At 34.7% G+C, this 22,053-nt stretch overlaps 1 protein-coding gene across 2 annotated transcripts in view; it reads left to right on the forward strand.

Annotated features, from left to right (window-relative positions):
- The window catches only part of PDE10A (phosphodiesterase 10A), a 261,276-nt gene that overhangs the window by 34,760 nt on the left and 204,463 nt on the right, over positions 1–22,053 (forward strand). For both annotated transcript variants that reach the window (XM_021706971.1, XM_008074000.2), the window contains exon 2: positions 19,175–19,303. In XM_021706971.1, the coding sequence (XP_021562646.1) occupies positions 19,175–19,303 (129 nt within the window). The remainder of the gene's footprint in view (positions 1–19,174; positions 19,304–22,053) is intronic.

A 22,053-nucleotide genomic window follows, 5' to 3' on the forward strand; every position in this document is an offset into this window, starting at 1 on the left:
GCAGCTGGGCTCGGTGGCTCAACCTGTAGTCCCGCGCCTTTGGGAGGCTGAGGTGAGTGGATTGTCTGAATTCGAGGGTTCAAGACCCGCCTGGGCAGCAAGACATCATCTCTACAATAAATCAAAAAATCAGCCAGGCGTGGTAGCGCGCGCCTGTAATTCCGGCTACTTGGAAGACTGAGGCCGAAGGATCTCCGGAGCCCAGCAGGTCAAGGTTGCGGTGGCCGGGAGCGGCCGCTGCACTCCAGTCTGGGCGACCGAGTGAGACTCCAACTCAAAACAACAACAAAAAAGAAGCACATTGCTTAAGTTTATTATCTACAATGGCATAGGACGTTAGCATCTAGATCTCTTTACTAAATACACGTATATCTTATGAATTAAACTTTCCCTGCATTTTGTTTTGGGATATTTAATTTTATGTACTATACTTTTATAATAAGTACTGAAATTATTCGGACTGCAATAGTTTATTTAGTTGTCTTTATAAAGTCCGCATCATATGAGGGGCAACAGTAGGCTAATACTTGTTAAAATACTTGTTAATGTAAAATAGTTAGAGAACTGAGACCTTTTGTATTGATTTAAGAAGGTCAAATTCGGTACTCTTTGTCAGGCATTATGGATTTAATAACACTATATTTTATTTCTTTATGAATTATGCATTGTAAATATGATTTTGGTTTATATCTTTTAAGCTGTTGTAAACATTACAGTTGTTTTAGTTGTTAAAAAATAATAAATAGCTACAGTGTGTCTAGTAAACTGATGCTTGCCGTGCTGATCCAGTGATTTAGTACTGTTGCCAAGAAGCATGTTTTGAGAGGGTGTAGTTGCTTTTCCTGACATTAGTCTCAACGAGAGGAATTATATCAGTGCTTTCTATTTTGTTTTTTAATGCAGCAGATTAGGAAATAGATTTTCTTTTTGGTAGTCTTTTTATATGATATAATTAAGTTCCATTATAATGTTTAAATTATTTAAATTTCTGACACTGGAATTTTGAAATAATATACAGTGGCACTGAAAAGTAAAGGAAGTGACTTCATACATGACTTATAAAATCTAATTTTAATGCTTTATGAAACTTTGTTGGATGAGGGATTTTCTGGGTTAAATATAGAATTAAGATTAATGTTATTTTTTGAGTTGATAAATGGTGATTATTGGCCTAATTTTATTCATCAGTTGTCAACATAATGTTTTAGAGTCATTAAGACCTTTTTATTCATAAATACTAAAGGCCCTTTCAGATTGCAAGTCACAGGAATTTTGACTTACTTCTAAAGGACCTATCTGGTTTTTTTTTTTTGATTTGGAGTCTCACTCTGTCACCCAGACTGGAGTGCACTGGCTGCTCCCGGCCACTGCAGCCTCGACCTGCTGGGCTCTGGCAATCTTTCCACCTCAGCCTTCTAAGTAGCTGGAACTATAGGCGCGCTACCACGCCCAGCTGATTTTTGATTTATTGTAGAGATGAGGTCTCGCCAAGTTGCCCAGGCGGGTCTTGAACCCGCGGGCTCAGGCAATCCACTCACCTTAGCCTCCCAAAGTGCGGGATTACAGGCTGAGCCACCGAGCCTGGCTGGACCTATCTGTTTTTATTTTGATTTTCTGCTGAGTTTGCTTGCTCTGTTCTCGCAAACAGAAAAGGTATTGAAATGTGTAAGCATCCTATAGAGCAGAGGGACAGTGTGTCCTATGTGTTTGCAGACAGGCTAAAAGTTTTGAATTATTGAACAAAGACTTGCTTAGCAACGGAGGGGGTCAAGCTTTAGAGATAGAGGATATAGAAATAATTTTGTAAAAATTGTAGTCTGTCATGTAAGATATGTCTTAGATTAAAAAAAAAAGATTCTTCTGGAAATCAAAAGCTGAAGGCTTTTATTGCTTGTAGTTTTTTTTCTTTTAACTTTCTGAAATAATAGTTGCTCACAATTTTTTCCTCCAAGGAGATATGAATCTTTCTCTGTCTCTAAGAGACATTATAAAGATCAATTTGTACAGCAATAGAAAATGTACTTTTAGTATTTTTTTTCTCAAAATGCATTTCTCTAATTTACTTGTCAAGGAATAACTTGTTGACTTTTATTAGGACTCTTTTTTTTCTTAGAAATATAGTTACTTTGTGAGTCAGTTTATTTTAGAAGTAAAAATTTAATGATTTAAAAAATATTTCTTTTATCTCTCTACCAGAATTTAATAAATAATGGCTATAATTTTGCAACTATTAAATATAATAATGTCAAAATTCTATAGCTTTAGATTTTGTAAAAATGTGATGTAGTTTTCTTGTGAATAGAATATATAAGCTAAGTAAATTTTGACAATTTGCAACAATTTGTATTATTTCAATTTACAATTAATGATAAGTAGAATTCTTCTAAAAGATTTGCATATTAAAATGTCTGAATCATATTAATTTGTTAGGCAAGAAAAAATGTAATAGTATTTTTTTGACAGCAATAATGTTATGTTTTTTCTTTGCTTTCCTTTTTTCATGTTGCCTTTCAGACTCTCTTGGCCAAATGCCAAACACTTATATGATTTTAATCGAATCTTACTTTGAACTGTATACTTATTTACATAAAAATTAGCCTACTGATTTTTAAATTAGGAGTTATTAAAAGATACACATTCATTCAGTAGATATTAATATTTGTTGGATATTTATATATGTCAGCCTCTGTTCTAGGCTGAGAGTGGATCAGTGAAGAAAACAAACAAAACTGGTATTTTACATATATATATGTAAGGAAAACATAAGCAGAGAAAAAGCATTTTTTCTAAGAGAGAGATGATGAAAAGGTGGCTAAGGAGACATCACTGAGAAAATGATAACTGAGTCAGTTAAGACGTGAAGAATGTAAGGGAGTGGGCCTTTAGGACACCTGGGGCAGGTAAAGAAACCCAACTAACTGCAAGTGCCGTGTGGCAGTGTTTGTGGTGTGTCTGACTAAGGTGCCTGGAGTGGAGTGAGTGAGAGCAGAAGTAGAGAATTGGGGCCAGGGTGGTGCAGTTCACTTATAGTGGCCTTGACAGTCATTTGGGAAACTGGCTGTTCCTTTGAAGAACATGGGAAGCCCTTGCAATACTTTGAGCCAAAGGGTGACATGAGCTGTGTGATAATTCAACAGGATCAAACTGTTGCTCTGTAGAGAATAGAATGAAGGGGGGGCTGGTAAGGGTAGTAGTAGGGAAACCATTCAGGATTTAGAAGACTACTGAAATAGTACAGCTGAGTGAGAATGTGACTAGAACCTGGTCTGTAGCGGTAAAGGTATTGTGGTTGAAATCTAGATTTAGAGCTGACCAGCCTTAGAGGGTGAATCATGAATTACTTGAGACGTTTAGGCCTGAGCAACTGAGAATAGTTTTCATTTACAGATATGATGAAGACTTTAAAGGAAAAGGGTTTGGAAAAGTATTACTTTAGACATGTATGGATTAAGTAGTTTTAGGTAGAATGGCATGGCATAAGAGTGCATTATCAGTTAATTTGTTTATAAGATATATTGTAGCTTTATAGTGAGTGTTGAACTAAAGTATCTGATTCTTCTCTTCCTCTTTGCTTTTCGTTTTCAGAATTGTTTTGGCTACTCTAGGTCTTTTGAGGCCATATCCACTTTTGGATCAGATTATCAATTTCTTCTTTTCTAGCAGGTGTTTATTTGAATCTGTAGAGCAATTTGAAGAAAATAAACATCCAAACAATATTGAGTCTGCTAATTCATATACATGGTTTATTCCTTCACTTAAGTGTTCTTTAATTTGTATAATCAGTGTTTTTAGTTTTCAGTGCATAGGTTGAATATTTCTTCTCTGAAATGATTAGAACTAGAAGTGTTTTGGATTTGGGGTTTTTTCCCCTCATTTTGGAATCTGTGCATTATACTTCCTGGTTTAGCATCCCTAGTCTGAAAATCCACATTCCAAAATGTTCCAGTGAGCATTTTATCTAATCATTGTGTTGGCTCTCAAAACATTTTGGATTTTGGAGGATTTTAGATTTTGGATTTTTGGATTAGGGATACTCACCCTATGCTAGATTTACACTTATTTTGTTGAAGTTATTTCTGTATATTCTTTTTGAGGCTACTGTCTTTTGAAGCTTACTTTTAGCTTATTTATTACTAACATATAGAAAAATATTTGATTTTTGTATGTTCATTTGAATCCTGTGACCTGGCTAAATATGCTATTTGTTCTAGTAGTTTTTGTAAATCATTTAGGATTTTCTATCTACAAGTTTATATTTTTTTTTGTGAATAAGACAGTTTTACTTTTTTTATTCTAATGGGTATATTTTTACTTTTTCTTATATATTTTTTCTTGCATTGTTATACTGTCTAGAACCTTCAATATAATGTTGAATAGAAGTAACGATAGCAGACAAATGCCTCATTCCTAGTCTTAGGAGGAAAACATTCAGTTTTTTCCCATGGAGTATGATGTTTGCCATGACTTTTTTATAAGATGCCTTTCACCTGTTTGAGGAAGTCCCTTTCTATATCTGCTATATATATCTATATCTGAATGAATGTTGAATTTTGTCATATCTTTTTCTATTTCTATTTGACGATGATGGGTTTTTGTCCTTTAGTATATTAACATTGTATATTACATTAATTGACTTTCAGCTGTTAAGCAAACCTTGCACTCCTAGGATAATCTCCTCTTGGTTGTGCTGCATACTCCTTTTTATATAATGCTTCATTTAATTTGCTAATATTTCGTTAGAATGTTTGCTCTATGTTCATGAATGATATTGGTCGTCGGTATCAGGGAAATTGACCTTATGACATGAATTGGGAAATGGTCCCTCTATTTTCTGAAAGACTTTGTGTGAGATAGGATTATTTCCTTCTTAAATATTTAAGATGATTCACTAATGAAGCCATATTATTTTTTTTTAAAATGCTGATTCTTAGTAATATTGTTGACTGACTGACCTTTTGCAATTATCCTCCCTTTGGGTATTTTTATGTACCTGCTGTGTCTGCTAATTGATATTAATATATTTTAATTGATTATTCTCAATCATATATTTAACATATTTTAAACTTAAATTTATGATATCTGCTTACTTTTTGGCATCTTATTTTAAAATTTAAGAAAATTCAAAATACTTTTTAATTTTTATTTTAAAGATGTGGGGTACAATTCAGGGTTAGGCATTCAAATGGTCATTGTATAGGTGAAGTTTAGGCCTCACTTTGACTCCCTCTTATCTGGTCTGAGATCAGGTACCCTTACTGATGAAGTGTGCCCCCCCCCCGGCAGTTTCCCACTACTACCAATCCCTTTCTTATAGTATTATGATAATTGTTTAAGGTCCGCTTATGATAAGAACATGTGGTACTTAGTTCTTTGTTTCTATTATAGATGAAAATTCAAAATAATTATTAAAAAAGCATATTATACCACCAAATGAAGCAATTTAAGAAGCTTAGACCAAGAACCTGTGGAACGTGTCTTTGTTGTGCTGTCACATAACTGGATACATACCATGTTCTTCTGCCCCTGCTTTTCAGGGAAGCCTGGGTGGGATGCTTGCTTTCTTCTACTGGGAGTGATACAGGAGCTAGTCCTAACCTTTTGGTAATGTTTCACTACTGCTTGGTGCATTCACTCAGAATCATACATTTGTTTCCTTCAGAGCTGTTGTGGTTCTGTCATTCCTTTTGGTGTTTATATGTGATATGTGAAAGTAGAGATGTTCTCTCCTCAACTTATGCTTTTGTTATACAAAATATTCTTTAAAACTTTGATAATTGTTAGCAGTTACAGTTTTTGTCAAACTGGTTAAGAGTCACATAATTTGGAAACTATTATTATATTTTTCTTAACTAGCTTAATAATAAAAGTTATTGCAAAGGCATATTTGTTTTCTATTGCCTTATAATAAATTACCACGAATTTACTGGCTTAAAGCAAAACCCATTTATTGGCTTAAGGTTCTGAAGACCCTGTGTGACCATTCTTTTTATCACTCAGAGGATCCCAAGACTGAAATATATTGGCCATACGTCATTCTCAGCTGGAGCCTCCGAGGAAAGCCCCACTTTCAGACTCTTTCTTGTCACTGGCAGAATTAACTTCTTTGAGGTTGTAGGACTGAAGGCCCCATTTTCTTGCTGGCTGTCAGCTTGAGGTCTCTCTTAGCTTCTGGAGGTTGGCTGCACTCCTAGGTATGTGGCTCTCCATCTTCAAGCCAGCAATGGCTCTTCATGTCTTTCTTGGCTTTGACTCTCAAGCTTATGCCACCAGCAGAAAACTCTCTGCTCTTCAAAAGCTCATGTGATTAGGTCAGGCTCATTTGACTGATCCTCTGATTTTGAGAATAATCTGCACTGTAACAAGTCCTGTTGGAGTAAAATCCATCCCACTTGCAGAGTGTGGGGACCATGTAGAGTGAGGATACCAGGGAAAAGTCTTGGGGGCTGTCTTAGAATTCTGTCTACCACAAAGAGATATTCTTTAAATTACTGTGTCTGTGGTTTTGAATCTTGATGATTTGAATAAAGAGGGGATTTATTAAAGGACTTGCTTATAATCCAATTGAAAAAAATACTTATACATGTTCTAAATTTTCTGGAGCAACTTAAAAATCTTCCTAATGAGACAGTGTATAATTTTATTTTATGATTTAAGAAATAACCTACAAAGATGAGAATTCACTTTTCTTTGCCATACAGGATGCAGTGCATTATTCCTGGAAAATCTAATCCATTTGTAAATTTTCAATTATTATCAATATAGATGACTCCCAAGTATGTCCTTAGTCCCTATTTTTTTTTTTTTTTTTTGAGCTGCAGATTTATATATCCTACTACTTACTAGAAATCACCATATAGATGTCCTATAGGCAACTACATTTCAGCAGGATTGCAAGCCAAAATGATTTTCTTTTCCACGAATCCTTCACTGCTTCCTATATTTTATGGTATTTTAGCACCACTGTTTGGTCAGTTACCTAAGCTAGAAACCTTGGTGTCACCTTGACATATCCCACAGCTTTGTGTCTTTAATTTGTCAACAGTTTCTGTTAGCTAGTCTCAGCTGGTATTGAAGGTTAGGTTAGGGATATTTTTTGTTCTATAGTGCATATCAATCATATAGATACGCCTCATTCATAGTAGGCACTCAAACATTTATTGAGTAAATAAAAGAATCTCAGCATGTAGTATTAATCAATGTCAACCACAATTCATGTTTCTGTTAATGTACCCTTACCAACCTTACAGGATGGTTCTCCATCTAACTATTCATCTTCATTTGTCTTCATTTTTTGAGTTCTCTGATTCATCTTAAAACACAATACAATGCCTGACTTATAGTCAAACCTCAATAGTATTTTTAAATAAATTACTTTGGAGAAGCATAAATATATCATATCCTTTTATAGAAGAAGTCTAAAAAACAACATTTCAGTATGAACTTATAATAAAAATGTTTTAAGAAGTTATGTTTTATGGCAAAGAAAAAAAAGTTTGACTTGAGCTCATTTTGAGAAAACGTCTATATTCTTTGATTTTCTTTGTTTCAAATATGTGTATGAATATCATGATTTAAAAAAAAAAACTTTTGACAAGTAAGAAGGAATGATTTATAGAAATGCCTAACATATGGAATTGTGCACTTTCACTTTTAAGTTATAATTTTTTAAAATTTAAATAAATGAAAGTGATGTGACTACTTAAAAAATATTTCACCTGGGTAACAAATGGCCATAAGAAATTACAGATGTTATTATTTGAATTATCTTATCTAAATACCAGTTTTGAAACTGTGATCATGAAAATTAATTATGAATTTGTCTCTTTTTGTTATATCTTTTTTTGTCTCTTCTCCATTTTTTATTTTTTTAAACTAGATTAACTTACATTACATGAAGCCTATTTTCTTTTTTCTCTAATGTATTTTAATGCTTTTTAAAAACAACATATTCTATTACAAGGCTTCTTTTTGTGAGTCTATTTATCAGAGATTTTTAAAAAACATTTATAAGTGAGCGTCACTGAAAATCTCAGTAGATAACTAAAATTTTAAATCCTTGTTGTTATTTTAAATGTGGGAAGTGACTCTGAACTCCCAGGCAATATTGTATCTGCTCTTTGGTAGTTGAAATGTTTGCCCCAGGTTCATTGTCTGTGTCTGGGCTAAGGTGCAGAATGCATTGACCTCTCATTAGGCTTATTTGCATTTCATGGCCATTGTCCAGCACTTGAGGAATCTTTCCTTTCAGGTGACAGAGTTTGATCTTAGTCATTGGGTTAATGTTTTCACGTGGATCATGTTAATAACATATCTGTTCTACCTGTTACTTAGTGACTACTTGCATCTTTAATCCAAATTGGGATGCTTTATCTCCGGAACTATTTGAACTTTGTTCTTTCTAGCAGCTTTCAAGGCAGGAGCCTTAGACTTTCTTTGATTACTTTCACCTTTACTTCTTGACTGTTTATTCCTTTCCTGTTTTTACTTCTCTTTTGAATCATTGACTGCTTTATTCAAGCTTAGCTCTCAAGTTTGTATATGGATTTGCCTTAAACTAATCTTCCCACCTCAGACTCTGGGGTTGCTGTTTTATACAGTTGACTCTAGAACAACATGGAGGCGAGTGGTAATGACTCCCCAGCTCAATCCTGCCTGTTACTTTTTACTCCCTAAAATCTTAACTACAAATATCAGATTGTTGAATGGAAGCCTTATGATAACATAAATGGTTGATAGTGCATAAGTAGGCCAGTCTTTAAATATATTATATGCATTTATGACTTGCCTTTTTCTTAATTTTTTTCCCAGTATTTCTAGGCTACACAGTTCATCTGACAGTATTTTCAAATTGTTGAAAATGTGCAAAAATTTCTCCAGTGTATTTATTGAAAAAAACCTGCATTAAAGTGACCTGTGCAGTTCAAACCTGTGCTGTTCAAGGGTCCCCTGTACTTACTTGTCTTTTGACTCCTGGCTGTTCCCTACACAGCCCTAGTTGGCTGAATCTAGCTTGGGCATCCATCCCTGTGTGGTCCTGCCCGCAAGTTCTCACATCAGACTACCTTGGTTTCTTTGAGGTTAGTGTCCAGCTACACATTCTAGCTAATGTTTTCCCGCAAATCATGACACAGCCTTCTCAGAATTTTCAGATAAAAACTTCGGTTGATCCGGAGGAAGAAATTTCGAGTGTACTACAAGGGGCCTGCCCTCCAAAAAATAATTCCATTTTTAGGGGGTCTTTCCTCATATTTAAATTCTTTGGGCGAAAAAAGAAAAATGAAGATAGAAGCAAGAGAAAGAAAAGCCTCTCGTTAGGCACAGGCAGGAGTGGGATATTCGGTGGGTGCAGCAGGCTACTGAGAGGAAGGGTTCCTTGTTCGGGCACTTGTTTTGGGACTCCATGTTGCTTGCGGATACATCTGTGATGTTGTGGAACTTGGCACAGTTTCCAGCAAGCACATCAATATTGCCCTGTTCTTAGTCTTCTAGACTAGAAATCTCACAAGACAAAGAATTACTAATTGATTAATTCATTTAATGATGACGGTCATTCTTGGGAGTCCCCAGGATTACTGCTAAATTTGGTGATTTTCAAGGAGGACTCACAGGACTGGGCATACAGTTGTACTCATGGCTAAAATTTATTAGAGCTAAAGGATACAAAGTACATTCAGCAAGGGAAAGGTACACTGGTGCATCCAGGAGAGATCCAGCTCAAGCCTTCAAGAGTTCTCTTTTTGAGGGGCCCCATAGTACACACTTAATTCCTCCAGCAGTGACTTGTGACGTGTGAAATGTTATCTACCAGGGAAGTGTGTTAGAGACTCAGTACCCAGGGCTTTTACTGGGGCTGGTCATGTAGGCACCTTAAGCTTTGTGTGTTCTAAATGTTCAGATTTCTGAAAAGAAAGCCGGTGTTCAGCATAACCCATGCTGTTTGCACCCACAGGCTATGCACAGTGGCCTGCCCATCAGTTAACTGTTGACTGGGGATGCTCTCAGAGCCAAGTTCCCACATGCCAGCCAAGGGCCAACCTTGCAAACTGCCTTTCTAAGGAGAGCACTCTCAGGCCTACCATGTTAACTCTTCATAGAGTCAGGTACTTGCTATGTGGAGAATGAGACAGACCATTTATTGCTTATGTAGTTTATAGTTTAGTTGGATTGCCTGAAGTTTACTAAGTGCCTACTAAATAGGTGATTTCAGCTGGTGATGAGCATCTTCGGTTGTGCGTGCAGGGTTCAGTGAGAGTGCAGTGCAACAGGCCGAGGACGGAGAGCTTGTGGCTAGTGAAGGTGGCTCTAGGAAAGCCGTCTTGGTCTTGGCTGAAGGTCTCACTGAGCCAGGTAGAGGGCGAGGGTGGATGGCAAAGAGTGTGGATGAGGAAAGGAAGGACTTGACACTTGGAGGAAAGGAATGAAGGAGGTATGGTTTGGGAAAGTAAGGCCATTTCTACTGACCCCTCCCTTTTCATCCTTAAATTAGATTAATTTTCAAGACTAACATTGTGACTCCAGAGGCGTTTCCACCACAATTGCTTTCTACCTCCTTATCAAAGCCTGAGATTTAGCAGTAGATTTTAAAAAATATAATTTGAGATAAAATGTATAAAGTGTAATTCCAAATTGGAGTTAACTCTAAATAAAAATGATTCTGTTAAAGTGTAATAGGCTTATCCAGGACAAAGTACAAAGAAACAAGAAGCAGTTTGATTTAAAGAGGTCAGCTCTTGGCTTTTTCTTTATTTCAGCCATAATTATTGCTTCTGTGGCCAATAATAAACTAATCCAATTATTTAACTTCTCTGTGTTTAGTTTTCCTATTTTATACTCTGGAGATTATAATTTTCAGCGAATATTTTAGCATGGATTATATGCCACATACAAAATACTCTGAGGCTTAACTGAGCCAATATGTGTAATATGTATAGCATAGTACCTTATATACAGAGAGCATTCAAGGAAGGCCAGCTGCTATGTACATATACCGTTAGCTGTTTTATCTTTTTGGTAGGGAGGGAGGTTAGATAGTTGGAGTACAGATGGAGAGATAAATACCGTGTAAGGTGCATAAAGTTGAATTTGGGGAATATGAAAACAGATTTACCAGATTTTAAATTTATCCATCTGTTGACCTACATTTTTATTTGGACAAATCAAGGAATGTTGCACATGCATATGTATAGCTGCAACCTGGAAGAACAATTATATGCAGTTTAGGAGAATATATATACATACACGTTAACAAGAACATTGCTGTTGAGCAGTGTGACAGACCAGTAACTGCTTAGTAGGACATACAATGCTTTTATTTAGTTTTAAGTTGACAGATTTTATTACTAAGGCGTAAAGTGATTTACTAATACTACTATATATTAACATTTGCTTATTTTGATACATATTTTGGAACTGTCTTTTGAGACTAATAGGAATTGTAAAAGTAAATTTGTATCTGCACTTACTTCTTGAGTGCTTGGAAAACTTAAGGCCATCTCAGACTATGACAGGTCTGTAGTCCCTGGATTCTCCTCTCACTGAACCTCTCAGATGTGGGGGAAGCTACTGTCTGCCGAAACTGCCTGTTTCAGTTACAAAAGCCTTGTTTCCTAAACAGTCTGCCTGAAGTTGAATTGTTATCTGACTTCCTAAATTGTTAATTCTAGTTTTGCCCTCTGGGTTTATAAAGGGAAAAACAAAATAAAAAACAAATACATCAAAGATCTCTTAACCTCTTATATTTAATAACATTCCGATGAAGCAGTGATAATGTCTATCAGACATCTTGTGTTCTTCAAACTAAACATTTGTACTCAATCACCCACTCTTCATACAACATGCATTTCAATCCCCTATCATAGTTCAAGCTGTTCTTTGACAATTGAGCTGTTATAGTGCAATAATTAATAGCATGAAATGCTAGTAGTTTTTTTTTCTAAATCTAATAGTTGGAGCAAGACTATAAGAAGTTGAAAATAATTGTACTTGTAGCTCACATCTGGGCTAAATAAAGAGGAATTATGAAATTGAGATAATTATTGTGATAAATAAGAGAAAAGATTATTGGTCATGTATACCTAATAATTTAAAACAAACCAGATTTCTTCTAGCCTAGCTGAGTTTAGTTTCAGTGGGATAATGGGAATTGAGTTTTTCCCATTTCCTGTGATAGGGAAGGTACAGAGGTGATGATAAGACACCTAATTTGGGAAGAAAGACTTCTTTTAAGGTCAAGAAGACCTGTGTTAGGATAATGCAAGCACACAGTGATATGGAAGTTTAAGAACTAGAACTCAGATGTATGGGGGAAAAATTTATGAGAGAGGAGGCATGTGCTGGACACTTGTTACATGTTTTTGACAGGTTCTTTAAAGTAATACAGACAGAGAATTGAATTTTTCCTCCACAATTAAGATGGTAGAATTAATACTTGAAAAAATAATGCTTTTTTTTGTTTCCAACAATAGATCCTTTAGTACCTATGATTACAAATTTAAAATTGTCCCTTAGAATAGGTAAAACAATAATTCTTTAGTCTTTGATTTGAAAGTGATTTTTGGCCAGGTATGGTGACTCAAGCCTATAATCCCAGTGCTTTGGGAGGCCGAGGTGGGGGGATTGCCTGAACCCATGTGTTCTAGACCAGTCTGGGCAACTTGGCAAGACCTGATCTCTACAATAAGTCAAAAAATTAGCCGGGTGTGGTAGCACGCGCCTGTAGTTCCAGAAGGATCCCCTGAGCCCAGCAGGTCGACAACGGGGTGGCTGTGAGTATGTCAATGCACTCCAGCCTGGGCGATGGAGTGAGATTTCAACTCAAAAAATTAAAAAAAAAAGTTATTTTTAAAACACTTTTTATGGATTTTATGTTGATAAGACCTCAGAAAAATAAGAAAAATAAATGCTTTAATGTATAGATACCCATTATTAAAATAACAAGTTGTTACAAAGACACATTTGAAGCTGCATCTGGATTTGCATTCCATTGGTGAAATAACCATATTTCAAGTTACTTTAAAACAATAATGTGAGCATTTATAGTGGAATATTTCTTTCTTTCTTTTCTTTTCTTTCTTTCTTTTTTGAATCAGAGTTTCACTCTATCATCCAGGCTGTAGTACAGTGGTGCAATCACAGCTATGCTGCAGCCTCGACCTGCTGGGCTCAGGCGATCCTTCCACCTCAGCCTTCCAAGTAGCTGGAACTACAGGTGCGTACCACCAGGCCTGGCTAATTTTTTGGTTTATTGTTGAGACAAGGTCTGGCCAAATTGCCCAGACTGATCTCAAATCCCTGGGCTCAGGCATTCCTCTTGCCTCCACCTCCCCAATTGCTGGGATTACAGGTGTGAGCCACTGCACCCAACTTGTAGTGGTAAATATGTTAAAGGACAAGGAAACCCTCTTTGTATGTTTATTGTGTAATCATAGAACAGTGAATAATTATGTAATCCATGTCCACTTTCCTGAAATTGAAATACCACTGCCCACTGAAAGGAACCAGAGGTCCTGAGGAAAAATGATTCCAGATTTGGGCATAAAATAATCAAGATGAACCTGAAGCATCTTATAGAACCTAGAGCATCTTATATTAGCAAACAGGAGGGAAATGATCGAGAACTACTGGATTCTTACCAAAATGACTATGTACCCTCTTGAAAAGGATCTTCCCACTGGCTGCAAGACGGGCTAATTGAGCACCAGAAAGCAGAATAATTGCAGTGGAAAAAACAGATCAAATTTATCCAAATATGATTTAATAGGAAAACTAATATTTTTAAGTTGTTTACTCATGAAAGAAGGTTACTTCATCCACTCATTATTTTGAAAACTAGTAAACAAAGGGAAACAAATATTGATCTTGCCTTATCTATATGAACTGCCCTACTGGGTAACCAAATAGTAGATGAAGCAAACTTTATATTATTTCAGCTAATAAATGAAGCAGGCATGTTAGAGTGAGGAAATCACCATTGTTAATCCCAAATGAGTTAATGACTCAAAAATCACTGATACTGCTAATGTCACAAGAAGAGTGACAGCTCACTGGCAGGAACTTCTGACAGAAGAACACAATACCACTGACAAACCATTTCTTCCCCAAATTCAACCTCCATTTCTTCAGACCTCTAAGTCTAATGTCAATTTCCAGGAATTGCTGAGGGCATAGGAGCCTAATAAGCACCACCACAGTGATATACTCAGAAAAATCCAGACTGAAGTAAGCCACAGGCTAAAAACTGATTTTACTCAATAATAAATTATAATGGGGAAAACAGGAGCTGGAGGGAAATATTACAGGATAAAAGAAACCTAAATACATTAAAAAATAAAATATTAAACAGCTGTAGCATGTTGACCTTACTTGGGTTCTAGTTCAGACAAACAACCGGTTAAAAAATTGAGAATTTGAAATTTGAATGATGCTTGTATATTTGATGGTATTAAAATGATGATTTCTCATTTAGCATTTGAGATTAGAATAGTTATTATCTTTTAGAGATACATATTGAAATGTATGAATGCATCAATGATGTCTGGAATTCTCTTCAAAATTATATGAAAGAGGAGTTGGTGGAGAGATAGGGATACAGGTGGAAAATATTGGCTATGAGTTGGTAATTGTTGCAGCTGGTTGCTGAGTACTTGGGACCATTATTTTTTTGTGTGGTTTTATAGAAGTTTTAAATTTATTTATGTACATATGTGTACACATGCAAAATTTCCATCTGAAAAAGAAAGTTGAATTTGTGGCTTGCAGACAGCAAAATCCAAAGAGGTCACATAATAACATGTTACATTATTAAGAGCTTGTATGATTTCTGTGAAAACAGAAGAAAAGTAATCTCAATGCTACTATATTTTTTAAAGGATATAAATATGTATCATCATTGATGTTAGTATTTTGTTATTGATATTTTGTATTACCATGCATGGAAACCCAAAAGGTATCAGTTCTTTTCATTACCTCTCTATGGTTCAATAGCAAAATGTTGAAGTAGAAGATATTGATGTGGCTTTTATCTGTGTACCTCTTTTTCTTTAAAAAAAAATGCTTTTTGTGAAAATTCTCAGTATTTCTTTAAAAGAGTTATGCAGCATCAAAATAAAACTATTCCTTATCTACTCAAGTTGCTAGCTGAATTACAACCCACAGAAATAATTATTTTTACTAAAATATTTATCAGTTTTTATTATGCCTTTGTTATATGTCTTCAGGTTCAGTGTTAAATCTAACCATTATATGTACCACTTTGCTTTTCAGCTTTGGTTGTATTTAGGTGTAATCCTTCATAACATTTTCAGTGGGCCTGTGCATACTGCACTGTGAAATTAATGAAATTCATCAACTCTTCCTAATATAGTCGAATCATTCAGCCTATCAATAACCTTCTGCTTCTCTTGTCTCACTTATGACTTTAAACCAGCCCCTGCTCATTAGTGCCCCTGTCAGATGTTGAAAAAAAAAAATAAAGATGAAAGTCAGTTTAATTAGTTTTATCTGTTTGCTTTCTGGCTAAATGTTACATAGATGAGCGAATATGGTTTATTAGTAGGAATAAAAAATTTTTAAATGTGCTGGTTCAAATATACACATTACCTTGGAATAGTTATCTGTATTAGCCTGTCTCTGTGATTTATTGGTGGCAAATTTTTTATCATATGGCCACACCAAGCTTATCTTATGTATTTTCTGTTTCTGTCCTAAAATTAGCCAATTCCTCAAGGAGTCTTTGTTCCTTTTATTGGAGATTGGTATTGGATTTGGATACTATATGTACTTGTTGGTAGTGGGATATTGTTGATCTAATCAGCTAACATAGCAAGGTGAAAAATGTATGTGTATTAACTCAAGAATGTATACATATCTACCAATATTCCTGTATATAACCATCTTTATCTCTGTATATGAGTTCATACTGATATCTCCAATTTGCATTGATTACCACATGGATCATTCTAAACTCCTCCTTTTGATTATCTGTAATATCCCACTGTGCCATTAAGAAATCTTTTTTCCACCATCTACCATTCAGTTATGAAATTATCCAATTCCAATATGCCTGCATAATAGTTGCAGAATTGTTAAAGTCTATCCTCATGGGGTAACAACTTTATTAGAGTACAGTGCTTATGCACAGTTTCTTTTGCATTTAGTCTCACAGACTCTACTTAGTTTCAAAGTTATATAGGTTAGCATAGTTTCTCCTACCTCTTCAGTGAGGTTGTTTTATACATTTTGAATGCATTTAGATTTACTTGTCACTTTATGCCTTTCGTCTGGGGATCCCAGATCATTTAAGTGATTTTTAAAAATTTTACACACGTTGTTTATTCATTTTGCTCTATGGGTTTTTTTTTTGCTCTATGGGTTTTGATAAATTCATTGTTTCCTGTATTCATCATTATAGTGTCATCCAGAATTGTTTCAACACCCTACGAGATCCCTGGTGCTTCACCCATGTGTACTTTCTCCCTTCCCCTTGAGCCCCTGGTGGCCACTGACGTTTTCTGCCTCTGCAGTTTGCCTTTCCTAGCATGGTGATAGTTGGAATTATATGCATCCTTTTCAGACTGGCTTTTTTTCCCCTTGATTCCCTTCAGATGTGGGTGATTATGAATAAAGCTGCCATACCATTCACATGCAGGTTTTTGTGTGGACATAATTCTTCATATCAGATAGGTAAATGCCTAGTAGTGTGATTGTTGGGTCACACAAAAAAATTGTATTTAGCTTTGTGAGAAACAACTAAACAGTCTTTCATTCTTACTAGCAGTGAATGAGAATTTTGTTGCTCTGCATCTGTGCCAACAATTGGTACTGTCAGTTTTTTAAAAATTTTAACCATTTTAATAGGTATGTAGTAGAATCTCATTTTTGTTTTAACTTTACTAAAACAAATGGGTGTCTTTTAATATGTTTATTTACTACATCTATATTTTCCTTGGTCTGTTCAAATCTTTGGCCCATTTTTAATTTGTTTATTTTCTTATTGTAGAGGTTTCGAATTTCTTTTTTTGTTTTGGATGCAAGTCCTTTATCAGTTAATACAGCAAATCATACTTGCATGATAATGCACTAAGAAAAAGTGGAATGACAAGGAGGGGTGGATCAGTTTTTACTGTGTTTTGAGCTTGTGTTTCTGGGAACATGGAGTAGTAATAATAACAGGAAAAAGAAAACTGAGAGTGAAAATCATTTTGGGAAGGAGATGACTCATTTAGTTCGACTTCAGATGGAGCTTGAGGTGATGGAAGAATATCCTTAAGGTTCCTGATTCAGATTTTGGTGTCATCATCATGAATTATTGAAGAAAAAGCAGAATTCAAAAGCAATTAGAAAGTTAGGAAAATAATTGTATATTCTTTTTTTTAAAAAAATAAATGTATCATTATCTTCTATAAAGCCAGTGACCTGTTACCAGACACCAATGAGTTTCAAGTAATAATCATTTGCTTTAAAGAGGTTAGCATAGCATATAGTTGCAAGCAAAAGCAAGTGAATGAGAGAGATTGAGGAGACTGAGGTGCTTCTCCAGATTGCTGTCAAACTATCCAGTGATATGTGACAGTGCTATATTAAAGAAAGCTTGTATTTTCCAGTTGTGATTGATCTCAAGAATTGTATATTCTTGTGTCATGGAAGTGATGAATGGGAGTTTTAAGAAGGAATCAGGTGTTGAGTATATCCTATTACAGAGTACATAATCAAAGAGAGTATGACGTTTGCATTGTCTGTGTCCTTGAAACTCAAGTATACTATCGACTTACTGTAACATCCTGTGCCTATTGTTTCTAGGTAATAAAAATTAATTTGCTGTGTCAGGAGAGCACGCTTACTTTAATGAGTCTTTTATCCTTAGCACTGCGTAAAATTTTTCAAACTGAATTTTACACCACCTGAGCTCTTTTGCAGAGTGAATATAGATGAAGATCTCCTTTTCTTTTTGCGAATACAACTATATATTTATATGTATGCATATATGTGGCCTACCCCACATATATATGTATGTTTAAGTTGACTATATAAGTACTGATTTCATTGAAAGAATTTTTCTTCTCAATTATAACATTCATTTGTAGAATCCTAACAGTTGCAACTTTAGTCCCCAGCAGAATTAATTAACACATGAATTCTGTGCTTTGTCTGTTTGGGAAAACATACAGCCTACTCCCTGGAGTCATAAAGATATGCTTCCTTTCTGTCCCAAAGTACTATTCTACATTGCCTTTTTTACCTGACCATCCCTAAGAAGGGTCACTTATTGATATAATTAACAGAGAAGATACAGTAGTAAAAATAATGATTATCACCGAGGATAATTATTTATAGCCTGTTTGTGTTTGAGGTTGTTTAATGAAATGAAATACCAACATAAAGCACCAATTTAAAAACATATAATTTTATATGTATAATATGAAAACATGCAAAGGTACTTTATTTGAAAATCCTATGTATATTCAACAGTTATCAGAATTATCAGAAACTGACTACATACATAGAATATTAATGAACAAATGTCAAGATTATTCTGAACTGAATGCAAGTTATACTACTGGGGTTAGTGCCTTTGAGAAAAAGGAATAATTTGTGTTGCAAGGCAATGAAAGATAAAATTTCTGTATTTATTCATTACACATTTTTAACGCTTATAATTTTCTAGTAGTAGAGTCTTCTGTTTGCTACCATTGCTAGAGATTCATTTCTTTGAGTATTAAGTCAACAGTAACTACTTACATAAAAATAAGTACTTTGTAAGGCTTAATGTACAACATTGGGTCATGGCATCAGTTCATGTATAACACTGAAATTTACTGATGGAAAGCAGCTATGTAGCATGATGTGATAACTGTAGTTTAAAGCAGCTGAACTTCTAACTTTATGTTCTTCTTATCATTTTTTATTGTGATAAAACACGTAATGTAAAAATGTTGTTTCAGTCATTTCAAGTGGCATTAATTTATATTCACAATGTGAACAATCATCATGATCCCTGTCTACTTGCAAAACTTTCCTTCCACCCTGACAGAAACTCTTAAGCAACAACTTCTCATTTCTGCTCTTCAGCCCTCTCTCTGGTAGATTAGAGGTTGTTGTGTCTTTAGCATAATGTGTAATTATACTGTATCTTCTACTTCTGTATAGGTGAATTTTATTCTTTCTAATTCTTTTACAGGTTTGACAGATGAAAAAGTGAAGGCATATCTTTCTCTTCACCCCCAGGTATTAGATGAATTTGTATCTGAAAGTGTTAGTGCAGAGACTGTAGAAAAATGGCTGAAGAGAAAAAACAACAAACTCGAAGGTAAGATCCCATTCAGATTGAATATGGACTCATTTTAAATCAACTTTTAATTTTGTCAAAGTTTTATTCTAATTAAAAAGATAGAATAAGTAGGAAGGAAGAGACATAAATAAAAAAGGAAGATCTTTGACTAATTTTTAAGAAAAGCTTGGCAAACAATTCTTGAGAATTCAATTGATTTAGATATGACCACTTTGAAAAATGCAGAACTCGATTTAATGGTTATTATTAATGATTAGGAAAACATTATTTGTATATATTTCAAGAGCTATTTATATTATTACATTTTACAAAAAGAAACCTTCTTTTTTTTGTGTGTGTGTTGGAGTCTCACTCTGTCGCCCAGACTGGAGTACCTCGACCTGCTGGGCTCTGGCGATCCTTCCGCCTCAGCCTTCCAAGTAGCCGGAATTACAGGCATGCGCTACTACACCCAGCTGATTTTTTGATTTATTGTAGAGATGGGGTCTCGCCGCCCAGGTGGGTCTTGAACCTGCGGGCTCAGGCAATCCACTCACCTCAGCCTCCCAAAGGCGTGAGCCACCGAGCCCGGCTAAAAAGAAATCTTAAAAGAATTTTTATATATGCATAGTAGGAAAAGAACCATTGACTGGGTATTTGACTTTCAATTGCACTCAAACTCTAGCAGAATATTTATCATCATAATACTATCAGTAGTAGACCAAGGATACCTTTTTGACCTAAACACTAGTGAAAAGAGTGGAGAGCCAGTTTTAACTTTTGAGTTCTTGGTATTTTAAACACATTGTGCTTTTAATTTTCTACAAATTAACGTTCTACAATAGGGTCCCCTTTGTATTTGTTCTCTTATTCCCTAAAATATATTTATTTTCAATGCAGAGACTGCTTAAGAAGCAGTTATATTTTTGAGAAAAGAAATGTAAGTTCAAAAGGGATGTGAAGTCAAATAATTTTTTCTATAAAATTGAATATATTAATATGTTTTATTCAAATATTATAGTATAATTTTTATTTCAGTTTTAAATGGATTTATATTTGGCCAAACTTGATTTCTTATTTCTATTAATATTGTTTTTTACAGTGGCAATTAATTTTTATATAATTTTTGACTATATAATAACTTTCCTATTAAAAACCCCAAAATGCTATTTTGGGGGAGATTTTGTTAGTGTAATTGATGCTACTTTAAAGTATAAAATGAATGTTATGGTGCTAGAGGTATAGGTAATTTTCCTCACTAGTTTTTAAAGTTTCTGAAATTGTTTTATACAATTTTTATAATGAAAGAAGCAAATCTTTTACAAAAAGGGCTTTTGAAATAAATTTGAAATAGTTTTTAAAGTAAGTGTATGTGAATATGTTTGTATGCATATGCATGTATATGTGGATTAAGAGGGAGGGAGGAAGGGAAATAATTTATCAGGAGACAGGCATTTTCTTCTGAACAGTCAGGGGATTTAATGTCAAGACTAGCCTTAAAAAAAAAAAAAAGAACAGTTCACAATAGCAAGAACATGGAACCAACCATGTTGCCCATCAAAAGAGAACTGGATAAAAAAAAATGTGGTACATATACACAATGGAATGTTACGCAACCATAATGAAGAACAAAATCATCACCTTTGCAGCAGCCTGGATGGACTTAGAGTCTATAATACTGAGTGATCTTTCACAGAAACAAAGAACTGAGTATCACATGTTCTGACTCATAAGTGGACTTTGAACAACTATCGTAATACTGTAAGAAAAGGAATGACAGTAGCGAGAAACTGCAGGGGTGTATGGGGGGGACGGGGAAATGGGATTGGCAGTAGTGGGAAACTGCCTGGGGAAGGGGAGGGGCACACCTCATCAACAAGGGTACCTGCACAATGAATATTTGTATACCTAAACCTGAATTGTACCCCACAATTTCAAAATAAATTAAAAAAAAAGAATAAAGCTTGGCATTGCATATTTCAGTTTGAGATATTTCACCCTTTGAAAAGTGTGGCTGAACTTTGCTTAAGCACATAATAAATAAAGATACAAATTTTAGCTTGTTATATAATGAGAAATAATATAGTGCAAAAATATATTATCTTTGCAGGATATGAAATTGAATACAGGTCTTAGAAAAGGAAATAAAATTTAAAGTTTTTTATTTCAATAGCTTGGGAGGATACAAATAATTTTTGGTCTAGGCTTTAAGAAATAATAAATATTTGCAGTATACCCTGACTTGATCATCATAAACTATATACATATATGTAAATAACACATTGTATCTCGTAAATATGCACGATTATGTGTCAAAAATAATAAAACAAAAAACTGCAAGCAGCGTGAACACTGACCATTTCAAAAGCAAATATAGTTTTGTAATTTAACTAACACCACTTTCATTTTTTATAAATTTGAATTTTCATATATGATCTTTTTTAAAGCAGAAGATAGCTTATGTAGTTTTCTATCCCTATAGTGTAGATCTTTTCTATATGAGGCCTGGTTTATCAGTGGTTACAAAATAAAAATAAAATAAACATTTGCTGAAGTACCTTTAAAGTACAAAGCATTGTGCAAATTATTTAGTCCAGCACAACTTTGTTTATTTTCTATTTTATAAATGATGCAAAATAAAATAATCTGGATAAACTCATCACACTTTCAGCAAACTGTTCTCCAACACCTGTCTGTCAGTTTCTGTTCCTGAATCCACTTGCTCATGGCTGTCTTTGTGAGGGAGACTATCTTGCTGATGTCACCTCTCTGCTGTTGCTTTTAAATAA

Source organism: Carlito syrichta, unplaced genomic scaffold (assembly GCF_000164805.1).
Source record: "Carlito syrichta isolate Samal-C Ts95f unplaced genomic scaffold, Tarsius_syrichta-2.0.1 Scaffold316264, whole genome shotgun sequence".
Classification (NCBI taxonomy): domain Eukaryota; kingdom Metazoa; phylum Chordata; class Mammalia; order Primates; family Tarsiidae; genus Carlito; species Carlito syrichta.